Raw genomic sequence first — 23,744 nt, 5'->3', positions numbered from 1 at the left:
TTTCAAATTGTTCGACAGTAATTATAATACATGGACCAACAGTAAACAAACAACAAACGATGAATTATAAATATTTTCCAAGGCTGTTAAAGGTTTGTTTACATCAGTAATTATTGTAATCATTGATAAAATTGTCTTATATTTTAAAAGATGTTCAATTGACAAACAAATGCAGATTTTTTAATTGGTCTATTGTTCACACAGTTATAATATTTACATCCATCATAGTGTACATATGACACATAAGTTTGGTTTACTCTGTACATATCATAGTTTCATCCATTCATCTCATTATCAAGGTTTACTAATGTTGGATGCTAAACTGCATCCATTGCATTGGCCCAGCTGAGTCAAATGAAATCTAATCTAATATTAACCTCTGAACTTACACACAATAAGTGGGATATAGAAAATAGATAAATGGGTGGATGTGAATACCAAAATATCATCATTATATCAGCTGAGGACTTATTGGTTATCCTTTATGCTGCGAGAATATCAATGTTTTCATTATGAGCTTTGCATTTAGTGTCAGTTTGAACATTTTAAACAGATTTCTAATGACAAACCTGTAATATGGTACCTCACTTACGACCCTAACCATTACATCTCTATAAAAGCAGATGGCTTGGCAGTGAGTGAAGGCTTGCCAAGGTCAGCCCTGGGGTACTCAGAGATATCGGCGCCTGTGAGGCAGCACTTTTATCCACAGCCAAGACTCACGCTGCTCCCTGGAGCTCTGCCTCTCCTCCCCATGCCACCCCCTCTGTCCCCTCTGGATCTGCAGGCTTAGCTAACTCAACCGTGTAAGCACATCTCCCCTACCGCTGGAACCGGCCTCCGTAGGGGCCCTTGCTTGCTTTGCCACACAGCACGCACCAGGCATGCACCGCCAGTTTCACTGGAAGCCAGACAGACGTTCATGGAGAAATCCCCCCGCAACTACCCTCCTGTGCTCTCAGCCCTTTCCCAAACCAGCATGCTGGTTTTACCTCAGAGATTCAGTGCCAGTCATGTCACAGCCGAGCCCTAAACCATCTGAGAGCTCGCTACCACATTCCACTGACTCCTGTCTGCTGCAGTTCGGGGGCCTTGTTCAACCCGATCAGGAGTTTTGAAGCTGGAGTGCTAAATGACCCTCTTAATGTCACTGGGGAGAAAAATGGGCAATCTCTCAATTTGGCATGAGCCTGTCCGTGGCAGCAAGGCAAGAACTTGATAGAGTGTGGAGGTTTTAAGCGGCAGGAAACCTGGTGACCTTTCCCTGTTTTCTGACGCGCTGACTCGATTGCCCTTTTGAAAATGCTAATACCAAATGGTTCTCTACAAAACAGGTCCTCTGAGAAGGCCCTTGGCGTGTCGAATAAAAGGGTGGAAGAAGACCACAAGCAGTGTGTGTTCAGAGGGCACTGTGTCAAGTTTCGGGGTTAAAGCCCTGTGTAATGTGAGACTGGCTGTATTCATTATAGACAGTGTTTCTTCATGGCAGAACATTTCAGCAACATTTAAATAACTTCAAACGCCCTATTAAGTTCAGGCACAAAACAAAACAGATCCACTCTCTCAAAATTTCAACATCTGAAGGGCCAATTTAGACTTTTATGGAACAGTTATGAAATCACCATAAGCCTGCGGTTTATGATAAACTCAGTTTCTCCAAAGTATTTATTCCTCTCCTTGTAGCACCTGCCAAACCATGCACATGGCGTGTAGCGGCTTAGTTTCCTGAGCTCTGCAAAAAACACATAAAGAGCAACTTAATTATGTGCGATTTTATTCATTCAATGGGCCAGAGAGGTGTGCAAAAGGCGACAGAAAGCATAATTATCTTAATGGAAGACTGAGATGCATGCCCTTTGTAACACAAGCACCTCTTAACAGCCAAATCAATAGCACACTATGGCTGTGCCCTCAGCCCAGGAGTGGATCACCTCCATCTCCACTATCGAGCACTGATGATCATAATAAGCTGCTTTGATGTGATTCCCATCACCACAAATAATGAGGCATCCTCAATCGAGAGACGATTACCTTTTCCATCTCTCTCTCTCTCCTTCTCTCTCTCTCTGTGCAAAGTTCAACATTAATGTAGCTAAACAAGTTTCTCTTCGATTCTCTCCAGGGTTTTAAATCCCACTCAGTCGCTTACTTTCTCCCTTTCTCTTCACTTCTCGCACAGTTTGAGTGGCATTTTTCAGAAGATTAATTAACATTTGGAAAAATCATCATGTCATGAAAAACTCAGTCTGGCAGCGTGATAAAGGCAAAAATAGAAACTACAGAATCTGATGACCGCTTCTGAACAAGTGTCACCCCTGTCAATTATCAGCTCATCAGAGAGCACAGAACAAGAGACAATGAGGACATATTCCTCCAAGATGACTGGTGTACATCTGGGTGTATTAGACTTAAAAACACACACACACACACACATGTAGCACCACACAATGTCCCTCACGAGGCTTGTATAACTCCGCATAAGACCACGTCAGCCGTGTGTCACTGGGCTATGAACAAGTAACACTGATTGCTCGGCTCATTACTCCTCCTCACTGGACTACTGACTAACAATACTCCTCTGAGGCATTGCACTTGGCCTTTGTACAAGTGCTTACAGCACTCCGTGGCTTGCTGAAATAGCTCTATGAGCATCAGCTGATCCCCCTGTGGCTCATACTGACGTTCACAAAAAAAAAAGAGTCAGGCCGTTAAGGGAGAAGCCAGAACAGGGGGATTGAAATAGAGGCAGATATTGCTTTGGGACTCCCAGTTGAAAATGCTGTCAATAGGGTCAGTCCGGAGGAATAATCTTGATGCGATCAGGGGCAGAACAAAGGCGTGAGACCTCATAACATTTGGGTATTGTGTGTGCTGTACATGACCGATTTATGTGTTGCACTCTAAAGCACCACTGTGATTACTACGTCGGCATAGCTGAACTCAATGCATTTACAGCACTAGCCCCCTCTGACAGATGAATGCAGTCTTTATGAATGCACAAGTTATTAGTCTCAAAGCACTACTCCAAAATTTGTTGTGATACAGGCTTTGGGAAAAAAATATTAACATACTGCTTCTGTCCAACCTAACAGCTAGCTGGGGTAACAGGTAGAAGTAGAATTTCAGGAATTTTTAACACCAAGTTAGCGAGAGACACTACGTGGAGCAGTGGCTTCGTCTTCAGCAGTCCCTGGTCAGCTCAGACTGGAAGTGCAAAATGAGCATTTACAAAAATGAAATTGATTTTGTGGAGTCGAAGTGAACTGGTGGAGCAGCCAGTAACACTACAGAAGAAAAAAGACGTCTAGTCGTCTGTACAAACTGGACTATATTTTGTTGAAAGGTTTTTTAGACTACAACCTTTTTCTTTAATGGCATTTGATGACTATATTTCCAACATTTGCCAGGTTCTACAGGGTCTCTGGCAGATTTCTTGGCAAAAGCACTTAAAAAGTGAAATACATTGTAATGTGTGAAACCAGGTAGACTCATTAGAGTGTTTTATTTGGGTTAATGAAAGAGGTGCAACTATAGTAAAGGCAGCTTGTCTACTTCCGCCTACAACTCCAGATTCATCTATAGTAATGAATGAAAGGCGCTGAAAATATTTCATTTTAGCCCAGCCATTGACCATCTGTCCTCACTGTCACTCCCTCTGTTACATAGACACAAGCACTGAACCACACACACACACACACACACACACACACACACACACACACACACACACACACACACACACACACACACACACACACACACACACACACACACACACATCCAAATCAGACACATGCCAGGCAGTAGGGCAATTATTCAAACAGCTAATTAGGTCAGTCAGCTCCTTCGGCCCTGCAGGCGGAGGGTTGTGCAAGATGGTCAGGCCTGACACAGTGACCTGATGACGGCTTGCCTGGGCATCACTAGCTGGGATTGGTCCAAAGCCAAAGGGATGAGTGACCCGAGTATCAGTTGGACTCATGATTGAAATCCTGAGCATCAAGCACAGGCCTTCTGGGCTTCTTGCCATGTGTCGCTGTGATACCGTACTCTATGGATATAAGACGACCAGGAATAAAGTCCTTTTGAACAGTTGAACGGGGTTTCATTTTCCGTCCAGTAAACAAACCCTTGAAACAACAATTGGTCTGATTTAGGGAGAAAAACACAGACCATTCACAGACATCTGCGCACGAATTTACTTAGACCATGGCTGAATTGTATTTCCAAATTCCAAATTCTTAGCTTTTACTTGAACCTCCAAAAAGTACCAGATGGAGTTTGCAACACAGCCCAATATGACAGTGAGAGAGAGAGAGAGGCTACACAATTGCAAAAAAATGTGAATGTTTTTTAGTTTTCTTAGTTTTTGAATTGTCTCTGTGCTGTAGTCAATCTGATGCTCTGAGTACATTCAAATACAACCACAGATATTGGTTTCCAGCTGCTTTTGTTTGTAACCCCTTCAAATGAAGCAATATCTCCTTGTTGCATGTCGTGAGAAATGAAGGTGAGCTGTTACCAGTTCTGCTGAGGTGCTGTCTCGCAGGTAGACATCAAAGTAAGAGAACAGAAAGTCACACACTCAACCCCAGAACAATAATTTTATTTTAAATTGTGTAAATAAACAGTTGGACACATCTTGCCTTTTTCAGAGTTTATCTTAAATTTAATCAGGTCTGAGAGCGTGCAGCTTTTTCTGAAGAAAAAAGAGAAGAACATTTTTAACCTTAGAAAATTCTTGACTGTACAAACAGCAGCGGAGAAATAATGGACATTTCTACATTTTACATAATTTTGCCAAAGTCACGAACACCCAGGTTCGACACCACCACTGACCTATGATATACATAGAGATTAACTGGGACATGTTCATAGCAGATGAACAATAACATTAAATGAATAAGGTGGATAGTGCGGGTGAGTGATGGGATACATAGTGAATGTGAAATATTTGAGGCTGAGCTACAGTAACTTGTTTCATACAGACCATTTGGTGAATACAGCAGTACAACACCACAGCACAGGTTGTAGACTGGTTCTGAGTAATAGCCTATGCAGGCTTGTATACTGTAAATGACACAGCATTTTGCTCTCCTCCTGACACTATATAAATAATCAAAGCATTACTTAACAACTAGATGGATGTTGAACTTACTGTATCATCATCTTCCATAATGAGCTTGTCTTCATCCTCATTTCATTCAAAATGCGTGTTCCCATTCCCTAATTTGAAGCCATAATCCAGCTGCTGTGTGGGTTTTTTTTTTTTTTTTTTTTTTTACCGTCCACAAAGCACACACAGGGAAAGGTTGATGTCCACACCAGGCCTTGCTCCAGTAGTGATTGTGACATTTCTCCTTCTCCCTCAGGGCTTTGTTGAACTCCCCGCCTCTGTACACCCTCTCATCCAAAATGCTCCAATTCCTCAGGAGCAATATCGTCTGCTCGCAGAGAAAAAGGTCACATGCTCCATTATTTCAAAGTGAACTTTCGACCTAACATTTACAGAGGAGGCAAAAAATAGCCGTCAATGTGAAAACGCAGCAGGTTTAGTATGGCTGTATATTTTTGGATGAAGGATAGATGGATAGGTGAGTGGAGGCAGTGTGTAAGGATTATCATTGTTTGACAACACAGGGCTAAGTATATAAAGAGAAGGGATAACAAGGCTAAGTGGTCACACATTGATCTGAGTGTTCCAGCCACATGTACTGTACAAGCTATTATGGCATATTGCAAGTAATTTCTATGCTAATAATAACTGTTCTTCTTGTGCATTATGGAGCCTGTACATGCAGGATACAGCCAACCCCTGAGGCTGTGATGGCAATGACTAACACCGCCTTTTGACTCTGATTCACTCTGCCAGTCAGTTCTCTCTGGCAGTGCAGTTCTACCTCCATAGCTTCTCATTAGAGCTGTGGGCAAGCACAGTGATGAGATGCAAAGTGAAATTTTTGCTATTCAGGGTGTGTCATTAAGTTAGCAAAGTGAGGGAAGCTGTGTTTACTGATGTCGCCCTCCAACCAGCCAATTACTGATCATTAAAGGATTTCAGGGACACTAACTTTACTTACTGAGAGAGCAATGAGGACGAATAGAGAGGAAGAAAGAGGAAGAGACACTGAGGAGAGAAACAATCCTTTATGAATACATCGAGATGCTTACTTAATTGCTTCCTCAATCGATGCTCGTCCTGTGGTCAGTCGAAGCTGCTGATTTAAGTCTGGTTATTGACTCAGCGGTTGCTTGCTTTGTCATACAAAACCAATCCTCCAAGCTTCACTAAGAACAGACCCAAGTAATGAAAAACAAAACCCTCTCACCAGGTAGAAGAAAGTGTACAATAAACATCACCTCCTGTCTTTCTGATTTTCTCCTTTTTACAGCTCTTGTAGCTCTCAGCATGCTATCAGGCTTGTCAATATGCAGACTGCCCCTGCTTGTCAAATGTTATTGCATATGGCTTATGAAGGCTCTGCTTGGTGTTCTATAACGACATGCGTCACCTAATTTCCAAGACACAGCTGCAGTGAACAAAACACTTGGCAACAAGATTTTCCATTACTCACATTGATTTGTAGTCAATTATGAAGAGGCAGGAAGATTTGTCCTCATTTTTATCTATCTATCTATCTATCTATCTATCTATCTATCTATCTATCTATCTATCTATCTATCTATCTATCTATCTATCTATCTATACATTGTCTGTAGTTATTGATTCATGAACCCATTTTAATTAGGCCGCCTGTACTGTATATTAGCAGCAGACTCTTTTTAACTGCAGATCAAACATCAGATTAGTTCACTGAATTGCACCTGTTTCTGTCAGCAGTGCAAAAGCTTTCTTTAATATTTCTTTTGCGAATAAAGGATCAGCAGAGTAATTCTCTTTTTGCATATGTGTGATTGAAGCCTCTCCTCTCCTCTCATCTCTGTTTGCATATTGAATCATGTCTAATGTTAACCTACAATAAAAAACAAAAAACTTATGTCTATTATGTCTTAGACTTCTTCTGTTTCTGATGTGTTATAAGAACATTTCATCTTATCTCATTGTTCATCCATTGTTTGGACTTGATTGTAGATCTTGAACATGTTTCACCTCCCTCATCCAGGAAGCTTCTTCAGAAGCCTTTCTTTTTCTCTTCTTGGAATCCTGAGCTGCACTGGAAACACAAGTGTTCGACACTGTTCTGTTTCAGCTTCCTGCGGATTCTGTGCAGTGAAAAATATCCCTCTCCCTTGTAACAGTCATGTTAATAATTTTCTCCTCTTTTTGTTTGCTCATCAGACACATGCTGCTCGTCTCTTGTTTTCTCTCTCCTCTCCTCAATATTTCATGCCATTGAAAGTGCATCTATTCTCGGCATTCCCCATGCCCTACCACCTCCTGTCATAACATAATTTTCTATCATTCGACACCCCTCCACCTTCTTAACCCTCTCTCTGCCTCTTGCTTTTCCAAGCAGAGGCTGTCGTGTGCATTGGGCTGACCTTATATGCGCAAAATAAACCTTTTGTTACCTTCTGAGCCACAATTAGGTTTTGTTACGCTGTTAAACCTGAAGGGAATCCTCTCACCTGACACAAAACTGGCCTTTCAGTTAAAAAAATGCACAACATGCACGGTATGTTTGTTCTTTAGAGAGATTTAAATGAGCAAAGGCTAAAACCTGTAACACTTAATCTTGCAAATGAAAGCAGATGAAGTTTGATACACACACTTCAGGGCCATGTACATGAAATTGATTTTTATTTGCTGAGTTACTGAATACCGAAAGTCTGTGTGGCCTATAAAGAAATGACCATGTGACAGACTGTGGCTTCAGCTTCTATTGGAAGAAACAGATGAACTCTTAAGAAACCATTTTCGACATGCTTCCCAAATTTTATGTGAATGAGACTAAACAATGCTATAGTGACATTTCTAAGGTAATCACACCTGACTGATTCAGCTGCTGAACTTTATCAACATTTTCTTGGGACCAGTCAAATCTAAAGTAAAAGGTTTCTGCCAAAACTCCAATCTGTTTCCCAAAGATTTTTTATTTGTTGATTAGTTTACATCAAATATTGTGCAGTGTACTTGGTAACTACTACATCTGAAACCCCCTTCACCCACACCTTTCGAATGTCAGAATTGGGCAATCTGGTCTCATCAAATGGAGTATCAGTAACACAGCAATTTCCGTTTGTAATTTCATGTGTTATCACCACGCCTTTTTGGCTTTTTGCATGTCATCTCATGCCATGTCATTTCTCTACTAATCCCTAACTTTTCCACTAAACCCAACCCTGACCATGTGGGACTGTAAGGCATTGAATGACTTGAGAAAAACTTTAAATGTGTAGTCATGACAAGTGAAACAAAGAGAGCTGCGATCTGCTATTCTGTAACTTGAAAACTGACAACTGACAAGCAAACCCAGTTCAACACAGAAACTGGCCGGTGTGGGAGGGATAAAAAGAAGCAGGACTTTAATGTCTTTCTCCAACTTTTTTTTTCCATTCTACTCACTATTACCTTCCTCACTTTTTGTCTGTACGATGCTCTATGGTAGGCTTTTCACCTCAGCTTCAAGTGCTCTCGTTCAGAGCAGCTCCATTTTGCCCAGAGATGTGAATGGATTGACAGTTTGTTTAAAACATGGCTGAGTCTCAACCAGTTACTGTTTACTGTTTTTTTTTTTTTTTTTTTTTACTTTTTAAATTCTTAAAACAAAAATATTCAGGTGCCTATATGAACAGGATTTAGATTTCTGTAATCATTACTCATTCTGGTTCATTCTGGCTATTGATAGATCCCTTCTTAGTGCAATTTCAGTGTAAGTGAGTCCTTCTTCAGTGCAGAAACATATTCATAATTTTATCTGAAGTTAATATGAGGCTTCAACCATCCAAGTGAGACAAATCTAGTGAATATCTTCCAATGTCTTTTTAAAATAAAATTCCTTCTTTTTGTTATTCATCCTTCAGTGCAGCCAAACAAGGAAACCCTGCCCTGGGAAACATAAAAAGGGCATTATATAGCATTCATTTCATAGCCTACTATAATATGCAATGGTTCGATAGGCTTTACAGGCCTAACACATCAGTGGTCTCCAAACTAGCTCAAGCTCCCTATGAATACAAGAAAAAATCCCAGCTATATTCTGGCTATTTTTCTGCTTATTTTCCATGCCCTCAAATGATGACCATATTTTGATTTATTAAGAAGTATTGTGCCCTTAATACATGCCAGTGGTCTCCTAACATTATTGTGCTCTTTCATCTGTTTCCCTAAACAGATTGTCTCCACAGTGCATCTCCTTGCTCCTCCAACTCTGTCCTTTACGACCATTTACCAACACATCACTCCCTTCCCTAAAGGCTCAGCCCTCATCCGAGCATCCATTTCCCAGTCCTCCCTTTTCATCACAGCCTGACGCTGAGCAACATTGCTCTTGATTGCTTGGCAGATGCCATTATCCTGGGCTTATATCTTCACAATCACATTAGCCATTTGCACAGCTGGGTACTTACTGAAGCGAGGCAGGTTGAGCACCACACTCGAGGGGACAAAACGATGGAAGCCCACCTGGAACTTAGGCCAGGGCTTCCTTAGCACCATGCCATTACCAAAAACACAGTTGGCCTTTCTTCCATTTAGCTATTGCCTCGATGCCTCTCTCCATCTTCCTTGTACACAGTCTTCAGTTTCTCAGTTTATTCTTTTGTCTTCTTTAGCCTTCTTTACCTCTGACTTGATTCCTGCACTGTCATTTCTTCCAGCCTCCAACCTCGATCTATCCATGCCCTCAGGTTTTCTCTATTTCTTTCTCTCACACTCTGTAACTTTTTTTGTCCCTCGCTTTTATCCATCCCTCCCTTTTTCACACTTGTATGGGCACAGTAGATTTAAGGGACTGCAAAATGCAGATTCACACCAAATGAAAGAAGTGAGGAAGGAAGGATGAGGGAGGTTGGCGAGGAGATTGTGTCTGCATGGTTTGCTAGCACAGTGCTTAGCTTGGGTGGCAGGCCAGAGACACATTTTTACACACTCTTAAGCCCCCTTCACACTGGACAAAAAAACCCCCACTAACATTCATGAACATTTGGCTTTTGTCTTCAGTGTAAAATGGTACAATGAGGATTCATTCCCGAGTCAAATGACTGCAGTAGTCATGGGTATTTATAGGCTCCAGCTCCGATCGGTAGTGAAATGAAAACATGACACCTGAGTGGACATGCTAATTTTCACCCCTTTTCCAGCATGATGCTGTGACGTGCGTCAAAGTTCCAGGCATTGCTGTGTAAATAGCCAGGAGCATTTGCTGTTTTTTACAGTCTATGAAAACAATTCTAAAGTAACAATCAGACATCGTTCAGTCAGCGTTGAGTTTGAAGAGACTGAAGTAAAAGATACAAAAAAAAGTAACTGATGTGACATAGTCACTGGCCTCCATGCTTTTTCAGGTGTGTTTGTGAATGTGACACAAACCCTCCCCCCAAAAATGCGTATACACGCTAATTTTCATGTAAAAATCTTAATACTTTCACAGAGAGATTTTTATTTGTCTGCTTCTCGAAGTTCAAAAGGCTTCTGCTTCTGTTTTTATTTTTGTCACACTTACTTTATATTCAAAGTCTGACATTTCACTAGATTAACTGATTAATCAAATAAATTGTTGTTTACTGACACCGCCACTGGACATTAAACTCAATCAAGACAACCTCATTTTAATCCATTAACATTAAAGCTGAGATAATTCCAAAATGAGACATAGGGTGTAGGAAATTAGAGATAGCACAGATAGAGTCCAGGAAAAAGAATAAAGAAATCCCACTGAGGGAGAAACCAGCACATTTTGTACTGGAATATTGCTTACACTGGGAATGGAGTCAGTTAGGAAATCAATGGCAAACCAACAAGGATATATGAAAGTGTTGAGGCTGATTGATGATAACAAATTATCTGAATAATCAATATGCCCATAGCTGCTGTTCATGAATTAATCACAAACAGAGTGAGAGTCAAGGTAACGAGCCGTGGTTACTGTTACTATACTGTGTACCGATGCCTGTAGCAAAACACAAACTGTGAAGCTGCAGAGGCTGCAAGAGGCAATAAGCATACATAAACAGTGCATCACATGGTACAAAACTCGAAAGAACAAATATGTTCTATAACTTATGACACTGGGAAGCTTCACTCAGTCACATGTTCAAAATACACCCTCATACACACAAAGCACATCATAAATATTCATTAGTGCCTCTGCTGTTTGAGACGGGTGCGGGAAACATATTAAATGTCACTCTCTATATTTTCATCTCGCTTCCACTGGCACTGCGTGGATGGCACGCGCAACAGGAAGCGAGAGATCATCAGTTTATAAAGAAGTGGAAGAATATGCTTCTTGTGTGCGGCACTTTCCTCCTGAGCGCGAGGAGACAAAAGGATGACAAATGTTAGAGTGAACAGAGGTGAGTGATCCAGTGGAGCCGCACAGATAGGTGGTGGGACAGAGAGAGGGAGAGTTTAGGGGGAAAAAAGTGATGGTACTTGTTCTTTCATCTGCCCCTTCACTCCAGTCGCCACGGCAACATGCCTGGAGGGCACTCAAGAGAGGCGTCATCACTGACAAAAACAACAGAGAGGCAGAGAGTGAGTGAGAGCAAATGAGAGCAAACTCGACAGACTGTGTGTATGAATGAGAGCTGAGACAGGAGGATGTAGGCAGCAGATCTACAGTACAACTGACTCCAGCTACTTCTCCTCACTCAAAGAAGTGTGAGTTTGACCTTCAGGGACTCAGCCAAGAAGTGTAATGAACATTCATTCATCACTGGAGGTCATTCAGATTAATGTTTGGATCCCCCAGCTAAAGTTTCACCAACAGCGTCTACGACCACGTTAATGGGTGTGAATATCACTGATATCCCCTCCAAAAAAGGACACTATTATGAGATGTGGAATTGGCAGAGTTAATCAAACCGAGGCTAATGCCTAATATTTGGAATTAACGGAGCCATTAATACTGCGGGCTGCCATTAGGCTAGATAGAGTGGTTAAACCACCACCGGCGAAATTAAACAGGTTAATTAAAGTCTCTGAATTTTCATACAGTGCCTCTTGGTTCCCTGTTAAAGACACACACTAAATTAGTCACACACGTGTATTATTGCTACACTTGTGATGGCCTAATACTGCCCGTATTCATTTTCTAATATTTATCCTAATTCTAACCTTAACCCATAACCCCTGTGGAATTGTGAATCCAATATGATTTTTTTCCCCTCAACAATCTCTTGCTCCAAAAACCTAAAGAATAAACTTTTTTCCTATTAAGCCAATGAACAAAAGAAACCACACACAAACACCTACTTTTGTCCTGTGTGTTTAAATTATCTGGAACCTCACGCCAACTGAAGTATCACAGTTACAGTCAGGAAAAACATAAATTGTTGGAGAAATATTATAAATGCAGATACTTCCATAATGGGCATGGGGGGGTTTGGACCGACATATTATTCTGGGATCAAACTATACTGTATGGGAATCATGGTAAACTACGTGTTGGAACCTGACCAGTCATTGCTTGCTGTCTTTCACAGTCTCAGGTTGGGCCTGGTTCATTTCATGCAGAATTATCCCAGTGTTAGACAGCACTCTCCACCACCATCATGGCAGCTTTTCCTTTAATTTGTCACCCATTTGTATCAAACAGCTTCCATATTTTCCCCGGTTGTTAACAGAAATCTGAACAGTGTGCACATAATTAACTGTGATAATAATTAAATGTGAGATAATGAGTCATGTCACAGCTGGTGAGGATTTTAGTCTTTTAGTGTGTTCCCAGCTTAATCCCAAAGTAAACCCTAAGCTTAACCTATACGTACAGAAATAAACAACTTTAAAGATGTGACCTGTGCTGCGTTTTCAACATCTTTTATGGTTTGTGAATGTTAATGTCCATTAGATAAACCTAACTCCTTACTCTCACCTGCACGTCAGACTCAAACCTTATTAAAACCAGACAGTGATCCATATTTTAAAATGAACCTGGCGTTTCTTATCTTAATTCTAATCCTAAATATTCGCACTGAAATATAGCTGAGCTTTCAAAATATTGTAGGCTATGCAGTCAAACATTATCACGACATTTCTCTTAATTTAGGGGTTAACATTTTATCCACACAGTTGTTGAAATACAGGGGCACACTGAGCATGTTTTGAGGGGGCGGGGCAGCAGAGTAGATGGACATGTGAGCGCATCTCGGCCATCAGAGGGCGGGTTTGTGGCGTTGTGTGCGCAGCGTGTGGCTGCTGCTGCTGCGGCTGCTGCTGCTGTTGTTGATAATGATGAGAGGAGCGGCAGGTACACAGACCTTTCAACGGAGATCCAGCGTGTCGGATGCGACTTTAAAGCAGTGTAATGAACAAAAAACACCGACCTCAACTCTCAGTTTTGAATGTGGTAGCCTGCCTTGCCTTATCAACCCTGATAACCCGGGTATTGTTCCTCTTTACTGAAAGCAGACTTGCCAAACAAAAGAAGGAGTGACTTGAAAGTGCGCAGCCGGTGCGAGAGATAAGTCCAAACTGATTTGGCAGAAGTGAAGACGCCCAAATGGGTCTCGTCGCGATGGGATTTGAGTTGAAGAACACGTAATCAGTTAGAAGTCACCCCGATTCAACCCGTTCAGGTATCTGGGAACTTGAAAAGGCGTTTTTCACCGGTGGGATGTTGTGAACGACACGTCGCCTGGGACAGAAGCAGCGGGGACGCAGAAGGAAAAGAGGGGAACCAGGGCTGGACAAGCACCGGAGGGATTATGGCTCTCGCAACGTTTTCTCTCAGCCTCATCACGCTGGCGCTTACAAACTTGCACCTGTCGAGAGCCAGCAACCGGCATGCGGTGTACTGGAACAGCTCAAACCTACTGTAAGTGGCTTTCTGCAGCCGTAACGCAGCCCTGACCGTGTTAAACAGCAAATTAACTTGTGTTCCCTTGTGTTGATGCGCACCTGTGCTGATAACTTGTTTACAAGACAGCGGTCATCCTCTGCAGCGACGTGTTCCTTTTGTTTACGGCATGAAGCGCTCAAAACGCCTCTGAAATACATTTAAAGCCAAGGATCAGCCAGTTATTTATCAAGATCAGGCGTCAGATAAGCAAACTGATCCTGTTTAATAGTAAACAGCTGTCTAATTAAGTAGCGACTTCATTTAACCCCGAAACCTGACATTTCTTTCTTTTCTAGTCGTTTAATCAGAGTACAGTAATGCATCACTAGATGAAAACTACTTCTACAGTGTCCCTTCTTTCCATCCTGCATGCAGAGTGGTTACTGTATAAATATTTGATTTCTGTCTCACATTTAGTCCATTTGCTGTTTCACAATAATGACTCATTTAAGCTCATCTTTTCATTTAGCCACTTTCAGTTCTATTGTCCTACCTGCTTCCATGCAGCACAGATACATCATTCGTATACGTAGCTTAAACTTCCATAAATCTGCATGAGTAGGTCCACTCACTATAAATAAGAATGCTTGCCACACACAGAGAAACACAGGAATTAATGTATTCTCACACACACACACACACACATCTAAGCCTATCCTTGGACACAGATTCCTCCTACAACAGTAAGGTTGCTTACCTCAGGTAAGCTTCCCCAGGCTCTCCTATCTCTCTCTACCTGTGAGCTATAAAGCCAGCTTGCTGTGGGGCAGAGATCGATGTGGATTCTACTGCCTTTGTCTTCTCATTAGGCAACAGTGAATCCATCTTTCTCACATTCTTTTATCTCCTCTCCTCACACAACCTCCCTCTTCGCCTCCCCCCCACTCCTCCTCATCCTCATCTGTGTTCCTCCTCTGTCCATTTGTATTCACCTCAGATGCGGGTTTCTCCTATCGCCTCTCTCTATCTCATACTTGGTTATTTTCTTCCCTCTCTTATTTTTCTACTGTGTCTCACCAGCTGGCCTGTCCCCCTCAATTCCCTTTTTTTTCTGCATCTCATTACCGCCCCCCCATCTGCTCCTGGTCCCTCATTCACCTCCCAAGCTCTCAGCTGAACGTTCACATACAGTAGATGATTAGAATTGGAAATTGTATGAAAGTTATTTGATTGAATGTAAAAGTGGGATAATTCAAATATTTGAAGGTTTCCTTGAGTCAAACAATGAGAAAACTGCCATAAAACCTGATGGAAAGAGTCAAGGTGGTGCTGCAGCACTGTCACTTCCTCATTAATGTTAATGTGTGAATGGCACAGTCACATTCAAAACTCTTTTAGATTTATGACTGCAGTTAATCCCAACAGTGTGACATGACTAGAGAAGGGGATATTAACTGAGACTTTGCTGTATTTAAGTGCTGTAAAAGTGCACAGGTTTTTGAACGTCATAATCAGTATTAGTCCAATCTATCAGTTTTAATTAGTCTTTCAGTGTGTGCTAAAATGATTTTCACAGCATGGGTATCGCTGCTCAGTGTAGTCATTCATTACAGTGTTAGCGCATTTTGTGGCTTTAAATTGACGTTTATGTGTTAAAATGACAAATATGTGTTCATATTAATGAATTCTGTTGTGAGAGAGAACGCGGCAGAGGGGGAGGGAATCAGAGCGCGAGACAAAGTGCAGGTGTGGGTCTACATGCCTGCGTGTGCAAAACCTCTCCTTTCTCCACAGTGAGATACAAATCTCTAAAATAATGCAAAAATTGACCCAGTTTGCAGGTAGCAGACAAATCCTCAGAGGCTATGGCAAGAATACTGATGGCCATCAAGCTTTAAAAGGCCTTAGGCTTGGGGCCACTTCACGGATCTCTGTCTACATGCATAGAGAGCAAGCTGAAGGCCTTGCTTGTTCAGCGATGCAGCTCCTTCCCTCATCCAGCTCTGGTTATAGAGGCAAGCTCAGGAGGGAGAAGTAAGAAATGAAGGCAGCGACAGAGCCAGAAACCAGAGGCCTTTAGGGCCAGACTCTAGTTGAGGCCTTAATGTTCTACCCTTGAGCGCAGCATTCAGCGCAGATGGTTACAGCACAGCTGCAAGAAATGGGATCACTTGGAAGCCAAGCTGTTTGTGCCAAAGCCATGAAAATGGCTTTTTATGATAACGCTCAGCTAGAAATGTCTTGCTCCAGTGTATTGAAAGTCAAAGGGGATTGTCACACAGTTGATACCCAGCAATACTGTGCTGCTTGATTTTTCTTGCAGCTTTTCTGAGGTAAACAACATCACACAATTTATTATAGAATTTTCCTCTGCCTCAGACAATTTGAAGCGAGATGTCTCGATTATCATAACCCAAAGAAATAGCTCAGAATGCTTTGATTAACGCCCAGGTTTGTCACGACCGCACTACCCCCTGTTAGAAAGTGTTGCTCTCAGCTTCCGCTCTCAGCAGTGCGCCTGGCCAACTCGTTACAGATGTCCCTGCTAATGGCTGACTGAGGCAGGAAAAAACACACACGCAGGCCATTAAATCATCTCGCATCTGAGGCCATCTGCCAATTAGAGGGGGGAGATGTGGAACATCTTGAGAGCACGCGGGAGCAGCGGTGCACTGCGGTAGCCTCGCCTACCCACAAGCAGCGTCCCATGCTCCTGCCACCTCTTCCCATCAGGTGTTTGGCCTCACTGGTTAGACAGGCCGCATCTCCATAATTGGCACCCCATGTCAGCATGATCAAAACAACAGCGCAGCTTTCATTCACTCTCCCACTCCTTCCCTAAGTCACACAGTGTCTCTACTAATCCTTATAACTTAGCAGGACACCAGAGCAAAAATCTTTGCACTGGCGTGGGAAGGAATAGCAGGGAATTGAGTTTGAAAATGTGCCACACATCCCTCTGCTAAATCGCCATTCCCTTGCCTGCTCAGCAAGATTAAAGACTTCTTTCGCTGTTTGTGGCTGATCCTCAGTGAGTTACAGCTCTGCGTGTTTCATGCTACACATTATGACCCTGATTTGGACTTGAAATGGTGTCTGTCAGGCCCCTAGACCACATGAAGAAAAAACAACCCAATCCCCGGCACACCATATCTGGTGCTACAAAATAAATTATCACCTTGACAAATAGCTTCCCTGAGAGTTCGAGGTACAGAGGCCTGGTGATCAATGTTGAGTCGAGGTGCCGTCTTACTCAACAGGCTCATTAACCGCCAGGTCAGTCTGTGTGGGTGTGTGCAGACCCAGCTAGACTTGGAGGTGGCTCCCTGCGGAGCGGTGGAGAACCTTGACACCCTACAGGGAAAAGTTTGTAGATATTTAGTTGCAGTGAGGGGAATCGTTACTGAGAAATGAAGAAAAGAGAGAGTGAGTGATGGAGAAGGAGAAATCAGAAAACAGATGGAGCGAACGAAAAACATGCAAAGTGTGAAGATTATAACTGTAGGGAAGAGGTGGGCGGAGTGGAGGGAGAACACGCTGGAATGGTGGAAAGTGGACCTGTCTTTGAGGAGAAGAAAGCGAGGGAAAGATTGATTGAGTTGGCCAAAAGTCAGGAAGGGTGGAAGCAAGCGCGGGTTTTACCGGAAATGGATGTTAGGTTATTTGGCCTAATGTGCTGGAGCTGCTGTTTTCTGAGGAGATGATACCCACGGGAGTTGAGCCGTGCTAATGTGGACATAGGCTGGGTCATTCATGTGGACCAATGCTCAGAGACAATAACACCTGCCATTCACCTGCCCCTCTGCCCTGGGCAACGTGGCTCAGACGGAGCATACAGGAGACAAGTGGATTTGCTACCTGATTACGTGCACGTCCACCTGCAGCTCTGTCACTGGGCTGCCTCGGCGGTTTTGCATACAAATGCATCTTATTCACTGGCATTCAATTTGTTCTTTCACATCCATTGTACCACACAAGCAGCTCAAACAGCATCAGATAGCGTGTAGTTTTTCCCCTGGTTGCAGTCGTGTTAAATGAGTGTGTGAATAACAGTGATTGAAAAGTGCAAATTGATCTTATACGTTTTTGAATTAAATGTGTCTCCCTGTCTCTAATGCAGTCTTTCTCTCTTCAACTATTCACGTTTGTGAATGTTTGAATGCTTGATATTCTTTAGCTGGCTCCAGAACATTTATTTGATGAACAGCTCAGTTAAACGGATAGTTAACTTGACATTATCACCTGGCTTCTTCACGCTGTAGATCTGCAGTGTTGTCTCAAAGCTTACTGGTCCACTAAGTGGTGTGCTGGCCATTTTTAGCTCATTGGAATCTGGCATGAGTCACATAAATGGATGGAGAAACACTGAAAGGATGTTTAATGGTTTATATGGATCCAAGTGTGGGTGTGCAGATCAATACATTTATATGGTATGGGAAGGTGAATGGACCCTGAACCCCTGAACAAAACACAAAGTTGCTTTCTGAGCAGCAATCAATCTGGGTGCATCAGGTGATCAATGTCCAAATGCATTTTTAATTTGATTTCATGGTGTCAGTAAATTGGCATGAGGTGTTCAGAGCTCAGCTCGGGAAGCTCAGATCAAGTATTGCCTTGGAACAGCATGCTTGAGAATTGATTATTACAGGCTTGTCAGTCACTGCTCTGGGGTTGATGCTCCATGGAGGCCTCAACTATGTGTACACTGAACAAGGCCAGGGTATAGCTGCAGCGGCGGCTTCAGAGAAGATAAAGGTTCAAAAAAACATGAGGCAGAGCAGAGATGAAAGAAAAAAAATGTTTGAATACATCTGTTAGACCTAAACAAACTGTAAGTCATTACCCCACAAGATAAAAATTCATAAAAAAGATGTGTTTGAATAAGTATGAGACCTAAACAAAATGCAATTTATTCCTCTGAAAGATGAAAATGAAAGAAAAATGTATTTAAATATGTCTGTGGGACCTAACAAACTGTTAAAGTTATTCCTCCAAAAGATAAAAATGAGAGGTTTTCATTAAAGCATACTTTCAGATTCTGCTCGCTTTACAGATTCTGTATACGCTTGTTTTTTTCCATATGTCTCACCACTCAACATTTTAAAGCAAACTTAATAAAAAAAAAAAAAACCTAGCATATCCAATCAGTGAAGATGTGCTTTTTTTGTATCTGAGTTATGTAAAGAATTGTCCACATTTATAGTCAAAATTAAGTGAAAACAATTGCACATCCTTAAGAAAAGAGCACAAACAATTAGTGTTCATTATGGGCTGTTGCTCTCGATAAACCCTAATCTGACTCTACAGTGCAGTGAACATGAGTTAAATTAAAAGGTGGGTGGGGAAACAGATAAAACCTCAGGAGGAGGTACTTAATCAACCTGGAATTTAACTGATATGAACCGAAGGGAAACAGTGAAAACTTTAACTGTAGCTCACAATAAAGTCTCCCATTTTGGTGTTTCTATTTCTTTATCCTCTCTGGCCCCTCTGGAGGTCCAAAGCACCCACCGCCTGCTCTGCTTCATTATTATGAGGAATTGCCAGTTTTGGTGGGCCATTAGAACCTGTTCATGGGCTCTGATGGGAAGGTGCCATGGGACTCATCTAAGAGCTACCCCAGGTGAAGGGGAGTGCTACTTTGTTCGAGGGGTCCAAAGAAAAACATAGTTAGGCCCTTCATACGCCATCAAAAGCCATTTGCATTCCTTGCGCTCCAAGGTTATAAAAACTACACCTAACTGGCAGTGGGAACCCACAGGAGATAGACCTGATCCCAGACAGGTAGAACCAATTTCAAACTTAATGATTTGAATGCAAATGCTTTCTACAAAGAGGGCTTTCCAACTTCCGAATGGTGGCTCCACAGTACATTACACTGGGAGTCTGCGCTGCAGTGCCCGTTACCCACTGGGAAATTACATTGCTGCTATGATGGAAATGGCTGCCATGTAGGAAAAAGATCAAAGCTGTTGATAGGTGGATGGTCACTGGCTGGAGTTTGATTATTCGGGAAATGGGCCTTGTTACGCTACATGGCCTGGAAAACGATGTGGCAGCCACAGCAGTTGGTCAAAATAATTTGTTTTGTTATTGAAGCAGAAGGCCTCTTCTGAGGTATGGCAATTGAGGTGGTATTTTGCACCGCCCGGCGCCCTCAGAGTTATCAGTGTCCCTTCATAAAAAAGGCAGCAAGTGAGGACACAGGTTTGTGCTCTGTCATATCTTGTTCTCTGTTCATTCCCTTCAGGTCTTGAGCCGTGACAGGTCTTCCCTCTAATGCTCTTGGGTGCTTAAGAACAGCGGTGTTACGAGAAGTGGAAACTGTCCTCACAGCTTAGTGGATGATACGGCTCAAGTTTTCCTTTCATGTGAGGGCAATTTCAAATATGGGCTGCATAATAATTAGGTATTCTGTTATAATTGAGATTTTTCCTATTGAAGATGTAATTATATGAAGGTCTGAGACCCTTTGGCAGCCATCGTGTCTGTAATGAGAATATTTGAAGAAAATTGAAATCTCTCTCTAGTGCTCTGTGCATCCAGAATGACTGAAAGTAATTTGACCCTTCAGCAGCAGCAGCCAACAGCTCCAGTGGCTTAATGTATCCCTCTTATATTGTTAAGGGAACATTTAAATCAGTACATCTTCAAGCGAAACTGTTCTATTACACATATGATAGTGAAGTCTTTAGAGCTTGAAAGTGTGATGTAAGTGGATTGGACAGGAAGCTACCTACCTGCAAAAAATGAAAGTACAATTCTTGTGAGGAAGCTGGAGGGCTGTGCTGCTCAGATTTTTACATTTTCAGATATCACAATACTCTGCCTGGTGAGGCAGCTGCGTACAGTTATGAAATAAAACACTTTTTTGGAGAGGGCATGTAACTGTTGTTGTAAACTGTACAATATGACCTGTACTCACAAGCCATTATACAGTGTTTGAGCCAAGATTATCTGGAAGGGGGTCAGCTGGCCCATTAGTACTTAGCCAGGGGGTCACTCCTCCATCCAATGTGGACAGTAAACAATATTGTGAAAGCTGTGCATACAGTGAGTCCTACAAAATATATAAAAATTATATAAAAATTGATATTGGGCATATTATGTTACACATACAACTACAATTTCTTTACACTTAAGAAATGAGAATATTTTGTATAAATTCTAAGATTACATGGATGAAAAATAGGGTGAAAAAGTACTCCCCTTAACATCAGGACTTAACTGAGCCTCTGACAAATGCTTTCTCACTATTTTACCTCCAGTCAAATTCAAAGTTCATCTATAATTAGAAACCAAACCAGCTTATTGTAGTTGTACATTTAGTGAGATCATCACCACCACCACCACCACCACCCTCTCCCAGCAAGAAAACTCGTTTTGCGGCAGAGAAAACTTACATAAAGCAGCTTTCAAGTATAAGTAAGGGATTCTGACTCTTGTTTAGTGTCCAGTAGAGTTAGCTGTTAGTCATTGCTCGACAGCTGTGTAGCTACAGTGTGCAAGGTTGGAAAATTAGAGTGCAGGCGGCTAGGACTATATCTGACCAACAGGCATCTTGTTGAGAGAATGGCAAAAGCACGCTACTCTCGCTAACGTTTTAAATATCAAAATGTTATCTAGATTCATTATGTAGTTTGGCTAGTTCACAGAATAGATTTTGATAAAGCCCGTAAAATGAGAAGCCTGCTGACGGCTTTGATTCTGCCCTTCATTTTATAGGGAACAACTGGGCACAGAGAGGTTGTGGTAATGGGACATTTTATATTTTAAAGGGGTCATTGTCACAATCACATCCAATCCCGAATACCTAATAAAAAAGTCAGCGGATCAGAGTACAACAACAGAGCACCACACTCCTTTCTTTCCATCCATGTTTCCGTATCTTCAACCTCATCATTTAATCAGGTCTCGTGTTGGTCTGCATCAAAAATCTATTTGGAATTCATTTGCTGCCTTGATGTGTAAATTCAGTTATGGTTAATACATGAGCTACGGCACATGCATAATCATGTCTCCCTACTCATACAAGCTTTTTTTTTTGCTTCCTGGTGTTCTCACCCATTGATTTATATGGACAATACGTGACTCATCTCACACCACTGGTATCTTCCATCATTGGGGGGGGTGTTCCTTTCCCTTCCTTTCCCCTGCCTTCTATATCTGGATCAGTGTGCAGTGTTGGTAAGAGAAACATACAGTACAGTCTGTTATTTGCATGTGTTACTGCCGGAGGTGATTTGAGGAGGGACTAGAAGGGGCGGCGCCCTGCTTGTTATCACTAAATTTTGAATGCTTTACTATTAATGACCAGGTAATGGATGAAATGTACAGCAGTCAGATGCCCACCTTGCTCCCCTGTTAAAACTGTGCAAATTCTCCTCTGGTTGCCATATCTGCTGCAACGCTTTGCTTGTTAAGGTATTTATTTGGTTGGTTCAGCTTCTTTTCATTAGCTGTGGGCTATGTGCGGCAAGCATCTGCGTGTGGTGTTCTCATAATAGCATTAAACTCACATTTCTTACCTGACATGTACTTTGTGTTCAGTATGTGTCAGAAAAATGACTTACATGATGTTTTCTCGTGGTAACAACCTGCGTGATGCTGCATGGGACTGTGTCTAGACCAGCATAGTGTGTAAAACTGGGAGACACACCGAGACAAGCCCAGATCCTCACCATGCTGTGTGTGGGTGTATAGAATATCAATGTCCTGCTGCGCTCTCTCATTCTGTGTGTGTGTGTGTCTGGCTGTTATTAGGTGGCTTTTAAGGTGTATTCATGTCTCACTGTTAGGGTTGTTGGTGTGTGTGTTGGGCATACATGCTTGTTTTATTGATTGTAGGTGAAAGCAGTGTAATGATTCTGTCTCCTCGTCTTGGCCCTCGCTGTCTCTTTTGGTCAGTCTCTCCCTCACGCCTGTGTTTCCTCTCTGTTCGTTGCATTTGCCTCGCAGAGCAGCAGCCCTCTCTCCTGCCGTGTCGTTTGAAGTGTTTTTGCTCAGCCTTCTGTTCCTGCTCCGTTCTCACCTTGTGTGGAGTCAATGGGAAGTCCCCAAAGACCGCTTCGCTCAACCGCATTGCCATGCGTGGGAGGAGAGTGGGCACTACCGCCCATTTACCTCCCTTTAATTTATCGCTCTATTGCTATTGAGAGAGTGAATCACATATATTGTATCATTATTTAGAAATCCCTTCACTTACTGCACATGCACTTGTCTTTCTAGTACAGGTGTAAGTCCACATGAGAGAAGCTTTTTTTTTCTTTTTCTCTGCAGCCAGTGTTTGTGTGTGTAGCTGTCTTTCTGTACAGCATAAAGTATACGTACAGTAAGAGATAGATGGTTATGATAAATAGATTTGCTTTTGCAGCACTTAAAGGGATTCTGTGCCACTTCCCATGAGGAAGAGGAAGAGAGAGTGGTAGAAAAAGTTACGACAAAAAATAACCAAAAGGAAGAGGAAGAAAGTAAGGTTGGGGGAGGGAAGCGTTAAAAAAAGGGAGATGGAGGAGGGAGATAGAAGGCAGTACAGAGATGTAAAGGCAGAGAGTGGAGTGGAAGTGGGGATACGGGAGGAGGAGGGGGAAGTGGCATATTCGTATGTAGAGGAGAGGAAGAGTGTATGGAGAATATTAATGGTGTGTCAGGAAGTAGAGTATCTTTAAAGAGCTCAACCTTTCTTGTGCTCATGCGTACTGTATTGGAACAAGCAGCTTGGAGGCACTGCTGTAAAACCAGGAAAAAGAGCAGAATAGGCAACTGCATCATTGGCAGAATTTTTTTAAACTACATACATTCATTCCCAGGAGTCGTATTTGCAGGAAACAAATTGTAATG

The 23,744-nt window shown here is 42.2% G+C and overlaps 1 protein-coding gene across 1 annotated transcript in view; it reads left to right on the top strand.

Moving 5' to 3' along the window:
* The first annotated feature begins 13,816 nt into the window (after positions 1 to 13,816).
* efna3a (ephrin-A3a) overlaps positions 13,817 to 23,744 on the top strand; it is a 56,161-nt gene continuing 46,233 nt past the window's right edge. The window contains exon 1 of the mRNA XM_041053737.1: positions 13,817 to 13,940. Within this exon, the coding sequence (XP_040909671.1) occupies positions 13,831 to 13,940 (110 nt within the window). The 5' untranslated portion in view covers positions 13,817 to 13,830. The remainder of the gene's footprint in view (positions 13,941 to 23,744) is intronic.

Source organism: Toxotes jaculatrix, chromosome 13 (genome assembly GCF_017976425.1).
Source record: "Toxotes jaculatrix isolate fToxJac2 chromosome 13, fToxJac2.pri, whole genome shotgun sequence".
Classification (NCBI taxonomy): domain Eukaryota; kingdom Metazoa; phylum Chordata; class Actinopteri; family Toxotidae; genus Toxotes; species Toxotes jaculatrix.
The sequence above is the reverse complement of the archived record's forward strand: the minus strand, read 5'-3'. Positions and strand labels throughout refer to the sequence as shown.